The following is a 17,506-nucleotide window of genomic DNA, read 5'->3' as shown; positions in this document are numbered from 1 at the left end:
ACCCAGATTCAATCTTATTTATGTGTGAATGTTCCACCACTTCCCTTCTCACTGCTGGGCATGCCAGTTCTCCACCACCTCCTTCTCCCAAGTCTGCCAGAAGGCTAAAGAAGCATCAGTGCTGCATGAACCCTGTAAGCAAAGACCTACCTTGAAGTGTTGATTTATCTCCCCCCTCCCCCCATGTGGGTCTGTATTTACAGTGCAGTGCCCATGCTTCTTTCATCTTTTAGCAGGCTTGGGAGGAGATACGGGGTATGTGGCAGGCCCGGCAATGAGAAGGGGTGATATACGGACACAGGGTGATGGCAGAGAAGGTGAAGTGAGAAAGAGGTCAACTGTTAGAGGGGAAGGAGATGCTGGCCACCTGCTTTTGGCGGGGGCGGTACAGCACAGCTTTAGTACCCTTGGACCAGCCCTTGGCTTTCAGAATAAGTGTAAAACCTATTTAAAAATAAATTTTAGAGATTCAAAGGCAGGATTTTAGGAGTTCTCTTGTACTGGAATCTTGGGATAGAGATAGTCGTATATTTTTTTGCTTGATTTTATTATTTGTTTTGTGAACTGCTTTGAGAATTACTGACAGTGATATGTAAAATATCCAAATAAATATTTGGATTTTAAAACACCTACTAGGTCAGCCCTTCTACTGAGGTAAACCTGGCATCTCTTATGGTTTACAAAATTAAGGACCTTTAAATGAAAGAAATCCGGCATTTTCCTTTTTCAATACAATTATTAGAACAAAAATATCCATTTAATGTCATCATGCATTATAAGTCCCTAGGACTTCTATTTTGGAAAATGAAATAAAATGAGAGTTAATACAATGTTTTTAAACAGAACCTTGGAAGTACACAGTAATGTCTTTTATACAATTGAACCACAAATATGCATGAAATAACTGTAGGCTCTCAGGTATGGACATATATGAATATTGTAATAACACATGGCTCTATCTTCTGGTTTAAATTATGCATCTTTCCAAATCTGAGCTCAAGGTGAGTTATAATTCAGGTACTATAATTATTCTTTTGCTCCAAAGGGCTTACAATCTGTGTTGTACCTATGGCAGTGGAGAGTGAAATGACTTCTCTAAGGGACCCTTTTACTAAGCCGCGTAAGCGTCTACTCGCACCCAATACACGCCAAAATGGAGTTACCGCCCGGCTACCACGAGGCCCTTGCGGTAATTTCATTTTTGCCTTGCATCCGCTACGTACGCCCAAAAATATTTTTTATTTTCTGGCGCGTGGCAGTTGATGCATCTAGACCATTACCGCCTGGTTACTGCGTAAGACTTTACCGCTAGGTCAATGGCTGGCAGTAAGGTCTCAGACCCAAAATGGACGTACAGCAATTTTCATTTTGCAGCACGTCCATTTTCAGCAAAATTTTTTAAAAAGCATTTTTTGCAAGTGTGCTGAAAAATGATTTTGTGCACGCCCAAAACACTTGTCTACATCACCACAGGCCATTTTTCAGCGCACCTTAGTAAAAGGACCCCAAAGGTTCCTAGGGGTGTCTTCTCTGGGTACTTCATTACTCCATTTATAAATACATCAAAACTTTTTTTGAGATGGATTTTTATATATTTTTTTCTAGCTAGAGGCAACAAGAGAAGCTGGGGCAGAAGCTTTAAGAACTGCTACACGAAAACTATATGATAGCTATCAGAAACGGTCAGATGAACTCAAGAAAACGCAGCATGATACGAAACACACAGTACAGGTACATGGAAAGTAGCCAAAACCCAAATATTGTCTGAGATTAGCTAAATATGAACCTTTTAAACAGACTGTGTACTATAAGTTTCTTGAGATGGATATCAAGTTTTAACATGACGACCTAAGCAGCTAAGGTTAAGAAAAAGTAATTTTGTGATGTTCTGTTAATAAGGCTGATAAGGGAAATGGGACTTGATATACTGCCTTTCTGAGGTTTTTTTGCAACTACATTCAAAGTGGTTTACATATATTCAGGTACTTATTTTGTACCAGGGGCAATGGAGGGTTAAGTGACTTGCCCAGAGTCACAAGGAGCTGCAGTGGGAATCAAACTCAGTTCCCCAGGAGCAAAGTCCACTGCGCTAACCACTAGGCTACTCCTCCACACACAAGGGAGGAAATGGGAAATGGGACTTGAGCCTTTCTGTGTTTTTTGCAACTACATTCAAAGTGGTTTACATGGTATATGCAGGTACTTATTTGTACCTGGAGCAGTGGAGAGTTAAGTGACTTGCCCAGAGTCACAGGGAGTTGTAGTAGGAATTGAACCCAGGTCCCCAGGATCAAAGTCCATTGCATTAACCACTAAATTGCTCCCCTAATCTGACATCAATTCTTGAGTTGAAAATCAGAAATTAGTGCTTTTTAAGTTACTGACAACTGCGGGCTGAATTAACCCCAGATAGTCAGTGCTGGGCCATGTTAACTTCCGGATATGTGTGGTAACCTGGAAGTTAACTGGGTATCGGCAATTATTCAGACCAGTGCCTGATTAGATCAGCTGATAGTTAGGATGGCAGTTTTGCTTTTATAACTTTAATTAGCTGGTTAGCACACAGAATATCAATACTAACTGCCCCCAGCACTAACCACAAAGTGCCTGGATGGTCACAGGCAATATTCAGCGATATTAATTGTTTAAGTGCTGCTGAATATTGCCAGGTGGTCAGCTCAGCTCAGTTTAACCGGGCAACAGCCTCACCTCCCCAGATAAAACCTGCCTGGTCATAACTGTTAATATATGAACAAACAAAATCTATCCTCTAAGGTAGCATGTTGGATCAGTTTTCATACTTGAATATTGTGAAATGACATTTTCATGTGCCATTTATGTCTTCAGGGATAGGAGGCAATGTCCTATTGTGGATTAAATGGGTTAGGGTTAAATGGTCAGTATTCTCAATGGAGTAGGGTAGATAGTGGGGTTCTAAAGAATAGAACGTAGCTTTTAAATATCTAGCTTCATACTATATAAATTTAAGAAAATATTTTTTCAAAATACAATCTTTTTCTTTTTTTCACGCTATAAATGATCGTTTGAATGATTGATCATTTAGCTTTTTTTTAAACAGTTAAATCACTTAGCTTTTGGATTTTGTTTCAAATTCAGAGCGCTTTCATTATGATGATCACAGCCTTGAGCTTAATGAATGTTGTACTCTCCAGTGTCCGTTCTACGGGAACCCGTTTCGCCTAGAAACGTGGCTTCATCAGGAACATGATACTTGGAGATGTTCAAAAGAACACAATCGTGATTCAAAAAATGGCGCCTAGTTATTTAAAAGCTCACTATAAGAAATGAAGTTTTTCAGCCCTATGATCGAACCGTGATACGTGTCATTCATATTTATATTACCGTACACAAAACCTAGGGTATTTTACCCGCGGTTTCTGAGGGCTTTTCTTCATTCATTAAATAAGCACAATATTTGTTACTGGAATTTCGTTCGAGTATTAGATAGTGGGGTTCCCCAGGAATCTGTGCTGGGACCGCTGCCTTTTAAATGTATAAATGATCTAGAGATGGTAATAACTAGTGAGGTCATTAAATTTGCTAATGACCCAAAGTTATTCAAAGTCGTTAAATTGCAAGGGGGCTGTGAAAAATAGCAAGAGGACCTTACAAGACTGGGAAACTGGGCATCCAGATGGTAGATGACATTTAATGTGACCAAGTGTAAAGTGATGCATGTGAGAAAGAGAAACCCAAACCATAGTTATGAGATGCAAAGTTTCACATTAGGAGCCATCGCCTAGGAAAAGGATCTAGGTGTCATCATTGATGTTATGTGTAAACCTTCTACTCAATGTGCAGTGGCAGCTAGGAAAACAAAAAGAATGTTAGGAATTATTAGGAAGGGAATGGAAAACAAAACTGAGAATGTTATAATGCCTTTGTATCGCTCCATGGTGCAACCGCACCTCAAATACTGTGTGCAGTTCTGGTCACTGCATCTAAAAAAAGATATAGTGGAATTAGAAAAGGTACAGAGAAGGGTGACAAAAATGATAGAGAGGATGGGACGACTTACGAGGAAAGGCCAAAGCAATTAGAGCTCTTCAGCTGAGGGGAGCTATGATAGTGGTACATAAAATACTACGTGGAATGGGACGGGTAGATGTGAATTGCTTGTTTACTCTTTCCAAAAATACTAGGACTAGGGGGCACACAAAGAAGCTACTAACTAGTAAATTTAAAACGAGATAAAATATTAAACTCTGGAATTCATTGCCAGAGAATGTGGTAAAAGCAATTAGCTTACCAGAGTTTTTAAAAGTATTGGATAATTTCCTAAAAGAAAAGTCAATAAGCCATTATTAAGATGGACTTAGGAAACTCCACTGCACATTCTAGGATAAGCAGCATAAAATCTGTTTTACTGTTCTGGGATCTTGTCACATACTTGTAACCTGGACTGGCCACTGTTGAAAACAGGATACTGGGCTTGACGAACCTTCTGTCTGTCCGTGCTTATGTTCTTATGTCCCAAAAAACAATAAGGCAAACGATCTGCAAAATCCAATATGGGAAAGAAAGCCAGCAGATCAATATCACAACAAAAGGATTTTATTGAAGATACCGTGTATGAACAAATTGCCCGACACAGGCCATGTTTCGCCCACCTAGGGCTGCATCAGGGGCTAATTTGAAACCTTCATAAAGGGGCAAATATGGTGCATAAAAGTCAAGAAAAAACCAGCTCAAACGGGAATCCTGTGGTCTCTAGCATACACAAATGGACACACCATTAGGTCTGAAATTAGAAACAGAGATTGGATTACCAACAAGCTGATTCAATATAAGCATCAGAACTATATTCCCTGTATTTTGAGAAAACCAACCCAATGTCAGTACAGAGTTGACAAATAGACAGAAGCCAATTCAATAACTTTGTAGAAGGATCTTTTAACAGATAAGATGGAATAATGTCTAATAGACAACACGATCTCGAAAGTCTATTTACTAAGGGACTTAAAGAAGACTGTGAAATAGGTTCAAGTGTAGCCCACACTCTATCAGCCGCCAAATTTAGATTTGAATGCACATTGGACCCTGGGAGACTTCAAATGATTTATAAATAGTTGAAACTTTAGAAGCAAAGTAATCAGCTAGTGCATCTGCAGAATGCTGACTAAAGAAGAAGAATTATATAACAACTAGTAAGAAATGCCCGTTTCTGGCAAAAATGAAACAGGCGCTAGCAGGGTAATCCCCCCCCCCCCCCGTCCTCCCTCCCTCCCGAGTTGCAGACACCCCCTCCGTGCCTCCGTTCCGAGTTGCACACCTCTCCTCTTCGTCCCTTCGTCCCTCAGTGACGTGGTTGTGAGGGCCGCCCCGCCCTCAACGTCATCGCGTTTTGACGCAAGGGCCGCCCCGCCCTCAACATCATCGCGTTTTGACGCGAGGGCGGAGCTACAGTGACTGGAGCCTGCAGGCCAAACCGGATATCTCGGGCACCTCAAGTTTCCGGCTTGAGGCTTCAAAGTGCCTTTTATATATATAGATAAATGTTCTTGCAACAATCCAAATAATTTTTTCAAATTAGGTTTCTCAATTCCCACCAACTGTGAACAATATGATCTTCTAGCCAGATTTAAACTCTTTTTGTATTCGCTCTGGACAACCTTCCAGAAAACCTTACCTTCTTCATTCTTAAATTTCCACCAACGTTGTTCTAGCCTGCAGCATTTCTTCTTAAGCTCTAATATTTCACTAGAATGCCAAGGAGATTTTGTCTTTCACACAGAATTAATTTCACATTTGGGAGCCATATTATCTAAAATATTTTGAATGGAACAATCCCATTTAGATAATTATGCATCAGGATCTTCCACTGAAGTATCCAACAAGGAAATTACCCTATTCCAAAAATCAGTTGCATCAACCCATCTCCTACCCAATCTATTATTCCTAAGACAATTTTGTTTAATAAGTGTATTAACATTTAATGGAAAATTACTTCAAAAATGATCAGACCAAATCGTGGGTTCCCATTCGGATCATTAGCAAAAAACAAATTTAATTTATGCCCTTTATCATGAGTGGGAACCTTTAACGACATAATAAATTGCAAATTTTGAAGGAGAGACAAAACCTCACAGACATTACTATCCTTATCATCATCTAGATGCAAATTAAAATCACCCAATACCACTAATTTAAAAAATCTAGTACTAGCTTCTAAAATCTGAATATAAAACATAGAAGATATTAGAGACCAAGGTCCAGGAGATCTATAAACCAATAATAATAATCCTACTACATTCCCAGAATTTGAAACAGAGAGTTGACACAACATTGCTTCCAAACCATGTTGCTTATAGTTAGCAACAATAATCACAGATAAAAGCTCCTTAAAAACAATAGATAAACCACCTCCCTTTTTTCCTTCTCGATGAGAATAAACCACTGAAAATCCTGGTGGACAAAGATTTGCTGTTATTGGGGTAGAATAATCTGTAACAGGGGCGTAGCCAGACACCCAAATTTGGGTGGGCCTGAGCCCAAGATGGGTGGGCAGAACTCCGCCTTGTCCCACAAGTGATTTGGTCTCTCCCTCTCTTGCCTGCATCCATATGGTCTCTCAAACATCCGCCCTTCCCTGAATACCTTTTAAATAGCAGATTTTCACCAACAGCGAGCAGCAACTAATACTTACTGCTCATGCTGGCCCCACAGCCTTTCCTTTGGTGCAACTTCCTGTTTCCGCATATGCGGGAATACATCAGAGGGAAGGCCTCGGGGTCTGTGCGAACAGTATGTATCAGTCGCTGCTTGCTGCAGGCAAAGATCTGCTATTTAAAAGGTATGCAGGAAGGACAGTTGGGAGTTTTTGGATGGTGGGGCTTGAGAATCCCTGCCAGTCACATTATAGATGTGCTGCTATTGGGTGGGCCTGAACCTAAAGTGGATGGGCCTGGGCCCACCCAAGCCCACCCTTGGCTACGCCACTGATCTGTAAGCCATGTGTCAACTATAAAAACAGATCTGAGTCGCCAATTAGTTCTCTTATCAAATCAGCTTTATTACAAATAGATCTGGCATTAAAATAACAACAGGGGATTGGTAAAACTGAATCAGAAAAATCAGTTAAACAGTTTCTGGGAATCTGCTCCTTAGATTCAACCAATATTTTTTCCCTTAAGGATGACCCATGGCCAAGAATCTCTTCTATACTTTGAGGCATAGCTATAGAACAATCAACCAGAACTCCTGTCGGGCATGCCCCTTACTGGTTCTAGGTAGATGTCTTGCATACAGAACCAGGATAAAAGTTGATCTTGGTTCTGTGTCTGTAATGACAGTACCAGTGGCTATAAACCCCCCCCCCCCCCCCAAACCAAGCCATTTTCATATGAAATTGCGTTACTAAATATAAATATAAAATCCACAACTCAAACTTAACTAAAAAAAAAATACCCACAAATATTAAACAGAAAACATCCAAGACTCTCAGTGGCTGCATTATATTCTTGTATCAAATCCTTCCACAAGTTTGAGGTGTCAGATAAGTCACCCTCCTTGGTATTGGCCAGGCTTTGCCCCTCACAGTCTGTCTCCTTCAGCCCCACCAGGGCATCCTTAAGCTGCTTTTCTAAAGCTAAGGTTCATTCCTTAATGGAACCACTGAGCCGGCTAGCCAATTACTCCCTTTTTTTCCTAGCATTCTTCAGTTGGTCCTCCAGTAGGTGCCTATATTTCACCAGAGTAGTTTCTGCTGGAGACTTTCTCTTGAGGTGGGCAGTCAAATTCTCCAACTCCCTTAAAGTATCTCTCCTGGATACTTCTAATTGGGTCAGTGATGTCTCTTCCCCTGCCATCTGGCCTTACCGTACACATCTCCCTGTGTCCAGTTCTGGCAAATTTTTCTTGTGCTGCTGCACCACAACAAACTTAGTATTGAGATGATATTGTATATCTATAATTTTCTGCATCCACGCTTTATTCTCTTCCCATAGCCAAGTACGCTCTTGCTCTGTTCTCGCCTCTCCCGGAGGCACATCTCTTGGGCTTGCTGTTAAAATTCATTATTCTTGCCCTCTAGCATTCTGACCATCACTTGCTCCTCCTGACTCTACTGCAGGAGATTAGATAGCTCTCCCTGCAGCTTACAATACTCTTTTGCTGCTCTGGCTAGTTCTTGTTGCAGTTGCACTATTTCTACTTGAGTAGCTTCCACTTGGGTATGATAGACCTGGTTTTGGTCTGTCAGATGGCAGATCTGGGATTGGAGCTCCTTAGCCTGGTCATGCTGCTGTACCAGCTCCTCTTCTGCTGCCACCAGACACTTCGCCTTCTCCTTTGCTTCCCAGATCCAAGCACTGTTCAACTAGGACACTCTGCTTCACTGCCATCTCCTCAGATAACTTTTCTATCAACAAGTTGCCACTTTCCATTCCTCCTGAAGGGTTTCCTTGGACGTTTTTAGCAGAGTTACTTATTCAGAGACTTGGGCTATCTCTTCTTTTTGGCACTTTAGTGTCTGAGCCAACTCCTTTATCTCTCACAATCTGTTTTCTCCTCATTGAGTGCTTGGTAGTTCCTCATGAGCTGTCCCTTTTCCATCTGAAGCTTTTCTATGAGGAGGTTCTACTGCTTGAACTACGTGACTGACTAAGCTCAGCGGAGTCACTCTGTCCCATTGCATCACTGCAGTTTTTGCATACTCTCTTGTCTCTTGTAACACATGGAGTAGATTGTCTGTCTCTGCAACTTCTCCATGGAAGATTCCTACAGGGTCATCTGCTCCCTTACATGGGTGACCTCTGTTGTCTTGCTCTCCAGGCTCTTTCTCAGTGCTGTGACCTCTTGTTAGTTTTGTTCAAGGGCCTCCTGTAATTCCTTCATGCTGCTGTGGAAGCAGAACAGAAGACACCATAGCTTCTCCACATACTTGCTGAACAAGAGCTTCCATTAGCTTCCATTTCTCTCTTCCCAGATCCCATGTTTTGGCTCTCAACTGCGCACTTAACCAGATATTCTGGGCTTATGACCGGTCTCTCTCCTGGTCCAGTTGCTCCTCCTGGTGGACCAATACAGTTTCCCAGGAGTGGAGCTCCTCTAGCTTGGACTGTAGACCTACCTCTGAAGGATCAAAGCTCTGACATGGACTTTGCCTCAGGTCCTGCACTTTTTCCAGCTGAAGCTGAAGAGCTTCATTCTCTTCTTGCACTCTATGGCATTTCTGCTGCACCTGACACAACTCATTATAGAGATGGACATCCTCTAGCTATGCCTGAAGCCCCCTACACTCTGTATCTTTATCGGAGGATTCCTACTACTACTACTTATCATTTCTATAGTACTAGTAGACATATGCAGCACTGTACTCTTGAACATGAAGAGACAGTCACTGCTCGACAGAGCTTACAATTTAATTAGGACAAATAAGGGATAAAGGAATTACTTAAAGTGGGGATGATAAAACAGACATTGTACTGAACATGTGAATAGGAGTTAAAAGCAGCCTCAAAAAGGTGGGCTTTTAACCTAGATTTGAAAACGGCCAGAGATGGAGCTTGACATACTGACTCAAGAAGTTTTATTCCTGCTTCTGAATCTCTTTGATTCTGGGCAGACTTTCCCATGGGGTTCTCTTAGCTACCTGCTTAGTCTGTTTGCCAGCTGCCTTCCTTAATTTCTCTTTTCTGGTGAGCCTGACTTCTCTATTCTTCAGGCATATCCCCTTTCCAGGGACAGTAATTAGCCCTGTCTGCAGGGCACTGCTGCAGGGTTGACTAGGCTTCTTTCCACTCCTGGTCCCAAACTCTGTTCCTGGAGTTTCTTGCTCCTTTTTGCCTTTTTCAGGTGCCTAAAAAGTCTCCCTGTCAGGATATGCAAAACCCAACTGGTTGTTCTCTTTGATGCAGGTAGACTGCCTTTACATAGCTACTCCACTCCAGATTTTCCAGCAGACCTGGTTGCAGTTGACTTCTTGTTTAAATGGAGTATTGTGGGCTCTAATGGGCACTGACTCTAAGAGCTGATCCTTCCCATGAAACAACTCCAGCTCCGGCTGTACTCCCACTCCAGACTGGATTTTTGAACTGCCCCAGTTGCAGCCTTCCTGTCAGCAGTTCAGCTTTCACGATGTTTCTGTATGCACAGCTTGGCATCTTGTAGTCCCCTGCTTTGCAATCTCCAAGAGTCAGCTCCTTGATAGAAGCAATAGCTCCAGCTTCACTCTGTAGTCCAAACAGCATTCCCCCTGCTGCTCCAGCACCAGCAGCAATCCTTGATCTCACTTTCCACAGGACCTTCCTTGCTTCAGAACCATCTTCTGTCACTTATTCTCTTTCCAAAAATACTAGGACTGGGGGCACGCAATGAAGCTACAAAGTAGTAAATTTAAAACAAATCAGAGAAAATATTTCTTTACTTGGGGGGTCCTTTTACAAAGTGACAGTAAGCCCAAAGCGAGCTTACCACTTGTTAAAAGGGAAGTACTGCCAGGCTGCTGCAGCAGCTTGGCAGTAGTTCCCACCCCCAGTGCACCTCATATCCGGCACTACAAAAATATTTTTATTTTTGTAGCACTGGTGTGTACCCTGTGGTAATTGGGAGCGCCAGGTTAGTGTGGGAGCCCTTATCTCAATGAGTGGTGGTAAGTGCTCCCCCCCCCCCCCCTCCGAAATGGCCATGCGGCAAGTGCATTTCCTGAAAAAAACAAAGACCTGCCTTTTACCCGCTGTGGTAAAAGGGGGCCTCATCACACATCAAAAACTTGTGCCAACACCAGCACAGGCCCCATTTTGCCACAGCTTCATAAAAGAGGCTCTCAATGTGTAATTAAACTCTGGAATTCACTGCCAGAGAATGTGGTAAAAACAGTTTGCTTAGCGGGGTTTTAAAAAAGTTTGGCTAGCTTCCTAAAAGAAAAGTCTGTAAGCCATTATTAAGATGGACTTGGGGAAACTCCACTGCTTATTTCTAGGATAAGCAGCAGAAAATGTATTGCACTGTTTTGGGATCTTGCCAGATACTTGTAACCTGGATTGGCCACTGTTGGAAACAGGATGCCGGGTTTGATGGACCTTTGGTGTGTCCCATTATGGTACACTTATGTACTTATTTATTTTTGTTTTTATTTATTGGGCTTTATTAACTGCCTTTATGAAGAGATTCACCCAAGGCTGTGTACAGTAGGTACAGTTTAACATAAAACATATAATTTTGTTAACAGCATAACAATAGTAAAATAATCAAGAATAAACATAAATGCAATAAATGAGTTAAACTTGAAGCAGTACATTGAAACCTAATAATAGAACCATCATGAAACAGTATCAAAATATACACATTTAATAGCACTGGAATTCAAATACCAGAGATATAATACGATGTTAGCATAGTACTGATGATACACCTAATAAACATGCATTAGAACATTTAATGAACAGATATGATGCTAAAGATTTTCTACAATACAATACAAAACTTGTGTACTTAGTGGCAATAGTTTGTAGCTTACTCTGATGCCTCAAACATACACTCTTCCTCTAACCTTCAATTAAGGAACAGCCTCCAGGGTTTAATTGTTTCCCTGCTTTTAACCTTGCCAGCTCCTCTGACTATTTTGTGGCTTGCACAACAGCCCAAAACACTCTCTGCAGAACCTTTCTTGGCTCCTCCAGGACAGCTTTCCTTGTGGCTTCACTCCAATCAAGAGTTTGGAGCACTACTACCTCAACACAGAAAAAAAAATCCTGCTTCTCCAGAACTTACTAACTCTTATTTTCTTAACCCCTCTAAGGCAGAGCTGACCTCCTTAGCCTTTATACAGAAGCCCACCAGCTGTACTAAAGCCCCAATCCCTGAAGATATGTGGGTTGTCTCTTCTGCAAAGACAGAAAAAAAAATCCTCAAACTACCACAATATGTGATAATGTGATCAACGGACAGGCATGGAAACTTCACATGCAGAGTTCAGCATAAAGTAGGGAGAGTTCCTTTCCTTGGAGCCTCCCTCCAGGAGATCGCTCTCTCTCTCTCTCTGTCTCTCTGTCTCTCTCTCTCTCTCATATACCTCTTGCCTCAGGACCTCACTGATCCACTTGCTGCAGGGCACGTAACCACTTCACAGCCTGAGCCCTGCCCCTCTGACATGGCATGACAGGTGGTAAACTGCAACCCCAGTGAGGGAGTGTTCTTAGGTACACCTGCTGCTATACCACTCACTCCCTCACAGGCTGAATTGCCATTATAGAATTTGCATTTAGCACAAGAATTTTTGGGATGTATAGGCAAATTTTCTTGAATTTACCCCTATGTGAATAGAAAAATAGAACTTAGCATGGATAGAATGGTGGATTTCAGCACACAATAAGTATGCATGGTTTCACAATGTGCATAGTTTTAGCTACAGCTTATAGCGGCTTTCCCTTGGCCGTCACTGGATCAGGTGAAGCAACTATATATGCACAATTAAGTTTCAACCATATAAGTGGCAACTTTGCACTCTCTCTAGAGGTGACTTAAAGTAACCATATTCTTTTTCAGTTTTCAGACTTCAAAGTCTTCATGCATTCACCCATTAAAGAAAGGGACGGGCTTGAAAGAGTACATGTAGGGCATGTAATAGAGGTCTTACCACAGAACCACATTGTAGACACCTCTTTTAGAAAATGGCAGATTTAATTTAAAATTTAGTTTCTGTCTTTTCACTTCAATATAAATGTACAAGGTAGATTAGAAACCCAGGATAAACGTATTTTACAAGAATTTATTTAAAAAAAAAAATCCTTGGCTTCCCAGCCAGTCCATAATTTCCACACCCATTTCTTAATAATAATTACTGAGGAAGCTTACCAAAGTATCCAGGGGCAGGGCAGGAGCATCCAAATCTGAAATCGCACCCTGTGCAACACTTAGCACCCACACCCCATCCACTGTGCCACAGCCACTGCAAGGGAGACAATGGGGGTGCAATTTTTGCACCCCGGTCTTTCTTGTGCCCTGTGTGACCACACTGTTCGCACAACCCTTGAGATAACCCTACCTAGCAACTGCACCTGAAAACATTTGTGCTGCATCATGGGTGAAGGGCAGTGCTTCTCAGTCCTCACTTGGAGACATATTTAGCAAATCGGGTTTTTAGGATCACCATATTTTTATTTTATTTTTGTTACATTTGTACCCCGCACTTTCCCACTCATGGCAGGCTCAATGTGGCTTACATGGGGCAATGGAGGGTTAAGTGACTTGCCCAGAGTCACAAGGAGCTGCCTGTGCCTGAAGTGGGAATCGAACTCAGTTCCCCAGGAGCAAAGTCCACCACCCTAACCACTAGGCCACTCCTCCATAGTGAATATGCATGAGGCCTAGTGGTTAGGGTGGTGGACTTTGCTCCTGGGGAACTGAGTTCGATTCCCACTTCAGGCACAGGCAGCTCCTTGTGACTCTGGGCAAGTCACTTAACCCTCCATTGCCCCAGGTACAAATAAGTACCTGTATACAATATGTAAGCCGCATTGAGCCTGCCATGAGTGGGAAAGCGCGGGGTACAAATGTAACTAAAATAAAAAAAATAAATAATAATAATAGGTCTCTGCTTTATGCAAACTTATCTCGCGCATATTCATTGTGGCAATCCTAAAAACTTGACTGGCAAAATGTGCCTCCAGGAGAGGGTAGAAAAGCACTGAGATACAGGGCTTAATGCAATCTGTATATCAGTGCTGCTTTCTGTATAGGTATTAGTATATATACGTATTGGCTGGTGACCATGCTGTCAATATTAATTAAGTTTAGACCTGTTATTTATCAGGCCTAATATAAATAGATAAATTATCCATGTAGCAGATGAATATTGTTGTTATCTAGATAAATGCTAGGGCTGCTCTCACTCCATCTCTTAGCTGGCCCACAGTTATACTGATAATATGAAGTCATTTAGGGATCCTTTTACTAAGCTGCAGTAAAAAGAGGCTTTAGCGCACTCTCATACAGGTTTGCCTGCGTGCTATGGCCATTTTCACCACAGCAGGAAAATGGCCAATTTTCCATTTGTCCTATTAATGGCCATGCACTAATATGGCTATTAGCACCTGGCCATTAATAAAAATTACTGTGTGAACACTTACTGACACCTATTTTGTAGGTGGTAAGGGCTCATGTGGTAATCCTGCGCTAACTAGTTAGCATGCAGTAATGTGCAGGAACGTCCACTCTCCACCCCCTTGATATGCCTTCTCCAACAAAAATTTTAAAATATTTGTTAGTGCATGAGGAGTGTGCACCGATTTGGAACTTACCGCATGACGCCTGAACGTGTCCTGCAGTAAGCCATTGTGAGGCTGTGGGGAATTGTAGTTCAGCCATCCTACAGCAGGGGGCGATGGACCTGCTGTGTCCCTGGCTGAACTGTACAACTACTATGGCAGGATCCAGTGCATTATGGGGAAGTGAGGCTGCCTCCTCAGTAGGGAGTGGCTTCCTAATAGGAAGCTAAAAAGCCCTAAGACAGAGCAGATGAGAGAGGCCCCAGGAGGAAAAATCTCAGGAGGAGCTGGGTCCTGATAAAGAGACCTTGCACAGAGAGACCTAGGAGTGCCAAGGTCCCGATACAGAGACCTAGCCAAGAGAGGTACTTGGATGAGAAGCACAGGAAACCAGAGTATGATTGATTGACTGGATTTGAGTCATTGTGAATTGGCTGAGGTAAGCCCTGAGAATAAGTGATGGCATATGGCTGGAGCAAGCCATGAGGAGATGTAATTACTGTATACGTGTGGGAATTAAGGAACAGAGTACTGCACCATTAGTACTGTTCGCTGAATTGTGTAAGAGTGCGGGAACATTTGGTATTGCTTACACTGAACTGTACAAGAATGTTGGAGGCCGGGCTGGGGTGAGACCCGACCTGCCGAATAGAAGCAAGATACTGTGGTTTGGGCGTGGCAACCCATCAGCCGTGGACTGTTTTGAGCTGGTCAGAGGCTGGCTTATGGCTGCTTGCTGAACTGCTGGGGTGGCGCGCCTCTTTATACCTCGGCTCTGGAAAGCATAAGCCCGAGAGTACATGAACATAAATATTAATAATTGGCTTGTTGCACCACAGAGGGTTATCCTTGCTATGACCCAGCTCTTGTGAAGTAGCAGGACTGGGACTGTTTGTTCCTGTAAATAAATACTTTTCTGTTGAATTCATACGTCCTGTCTGGCTGTATTATTGCCCTAGTCACGCCCAAAACCCGCACGGGCGTCTTACAGCCATTTTAAACTGCGGTAAGTGAACTCTTTTTACTGCAACTTAGTAAAAGGACCCTTTAATGCATTATATACCTTGATACCATCCATAAAACTTTTCAAACTCTATGAATAAGCCATTGTGCATTTGCCTGCTACTGGTGAATGCATAACTGGATTTGAATACCAGCCCAATTATTTAAAAGATTTTTTTTTCTTCTTTAGCAGCCATCTTGGAAAATCAGCTGTGTGAGAAAAAGTACTACATTTTTCTATTTCTGAAATATTTGGTTTAGCTATTTAATTATCAATTTTTTTTTAAATCATTGGAATTTTATGTATTTACTCTTGAGTTTTTTCATTTTAACTTAAGGTTCATTATAAGGAACAAGAAGAAAAGTTTAAACAAAATATTGAAAGCATCAATCAAGTAGCTGATAGACTTCAAGAGAAACATACTCGTATCCTAGAACTGGAGAAGCTGGTGGAAAGGATGGAAGAGGTAGGTTACCTAATTAAAAACTAGAGGCCTGTTTATGGTGTTAGCTGTTTAATGAGGGAATTGTTGCACATTAACAGTATGAGCCAACACTAACAGTGAGCATAGGGCATTAACTTCTAGCACACACTAATTGCCGCTTGTGGCGCTGCCAGGACTAATTTGTTTGGTAGAGCCCAGGGTTAATATGGGTGGACATTAGGCATAATAACATAAGAATAGACAATGGTCCATCTAGCTAAGTATTCTTCTTCCAACAGTGGCCATCGAGGTCACTGGAGAAGTAGTAAGTTTAAAACAAACCAGAGAAAATATTTCTTAACTCAATGTGTAATTAAACTCTGGAATTCATCGCCAGAGAATGTGGTAAAAGCAGTTAGTTTAACAGAGTTTAAAAAAGGTTTGGATCATTTCCTGAAAGGAAAGTCCATAAGCCATTATTAAGATAGACTTGGGAAAACCTACTGCATATTTCTAGGATAAGAAGCATAAAGTCTGTTGCACTCTTTTGGGATCTTGCCAGGTACTTGTGACCTGGATTGGCCACTGGTGGAAACCAGATACTTCTGGTCTGTCCCAGTATGGCAGTGCTTATGTTCTTACATCTTAGGATCTTCAATACTAGTAAGATTCCATACTACTGATCCCAGTGTAGATGTTAGCACCACCTCCAGTTCTCCTCTAATTCACTTGTGTAGGGGCTCAACCTACCCAGGTCCACCCATGTCTATGCTTCTGCACCTAATGCAGAAAACACCATTTTAGGTCATGAAATGGGCAAGAACTGCACCTTATGGTTAAAGTCATAATCATTACCATGCGTTAACACAGCAGATAATGCAAAACAGTTAACACCACATAGTAACATAGTAGATGACAGCAGATAAAGACTTGTACGGTCCATCCAGTCTGCCCAACAAGATAAACTTGATTTATCCTTGCCATTTTCGGGATATAGACCGTAGAAGTCTGCCCTGTACTTGCCCCGCCTCCCAACCACCAGTGCTGCCACCCAATCTCCGCTAAGCTTCTGAGGATCCATTCCTTCTGAACAGGATTCCTTTACGTTTATCCCACGCATTTCAATTCCACCACCTCCCGCGGGAGGGCATTCCAAGTATCCACCACTTTCTCACCACCTCTAGCTAACTGCATTGCGGCTTTTCTGTCATGTGTTAGCACAGAGTAGCAACTTCTCTGCATTAATTGCATGGCAGCCCTTCTAAAAATGCTGGGTTTGCTCCCAGCCCTTAGTGCAGAGTTTTTGCAGTTATTGTGTAATATTTTGTTAATTTCCATGTGGTAACTGCGAAACCTTACCACACTTTAGTAAAAAAGAGCCTTTATGTTAAGAGTGCAATTTTTAAAGGAATTTACACAAGTAAATTGGGATTTAACCTTGGAAAAGTGCCCTTTAAAAATGACTCTCATATCACACCAAAGAAAATTAAGTGTACTATTAACAACTTACATACTTTCCTGATGGGGGTTAGGAAATGAGGCTGAGAGGAGAGCCAGAGGAAACCTAGAAAAGCAGTAGCACTGCAGCCTGCTAGATTTTCAGGGCTGTCTCCCTTTGAAAATTGTCATCTTAGTGTATCTACTGAAATAACATTTAAAAAGAAAAGTTTTATTCAAAGGGATGAACTCTATAACAATTTAAAAGAATTAAAACTCATGTCAGGGCAATATTCAAAAGCATTACACTGCCATTATTGGGTGCTTCCTGTATGAGTATATTTTTTGAAATGATCAACTGCCTACCAAACACATTTTGGATGCATCCATGTAGTAAAAAGTGGGGCCATAGTT

General features: G+C 41.8%; 1 protein-coding gene across 6 annotated transcripts in view; it reads left to right on the top strand.

The window, feature by feature from the left end:
* CCDC68 (coiled-coil domain containing 68) overlaps positions 1 to 17,506 on the top strand; it is a 113,888-nt gene that overhangs the window by 64,314 nt on the left and 32,068 nt on the right. For all 6 annotated transcript variants that reach the window (XM_030192969.1, XM_030192972.1, XM_030192966.1 and 3 more), the window contains 2 exons: positions 1,606 to 1,731; positions 15,569 to 15,697. In XM_030192969.1, coding sequence (XP_030048829.1) covers positions 1,606 to 1,731; positions 15,569 to 15,697 — 255 coding nt within the window. The remainder of the gene's footprint in view (positions 1 to 1,605; positions 1,732 to 15,568; positions 15,698 to 17,506) is intronic.

The sequence above is a fragment of the Microcaecilia unicolor genome, chromosome 2 (assembly GCF_901765095.1).
Source record: "Microcaecilia unicolor chromosome 2, aMicUni1.1, whole genome shotgun sequence".
NCBI lineage: Eukaryota > Metazoa > Chordata > Amphibia > Gymnophiona > Siphonopidae > Microcaecilia > Microcaecilia unicolor.
The sequence above is the reverse complement of the archived record's forward strand: the minus strand, read 5'-3'. Positions and strand labels throughout refer to the sequence as shown.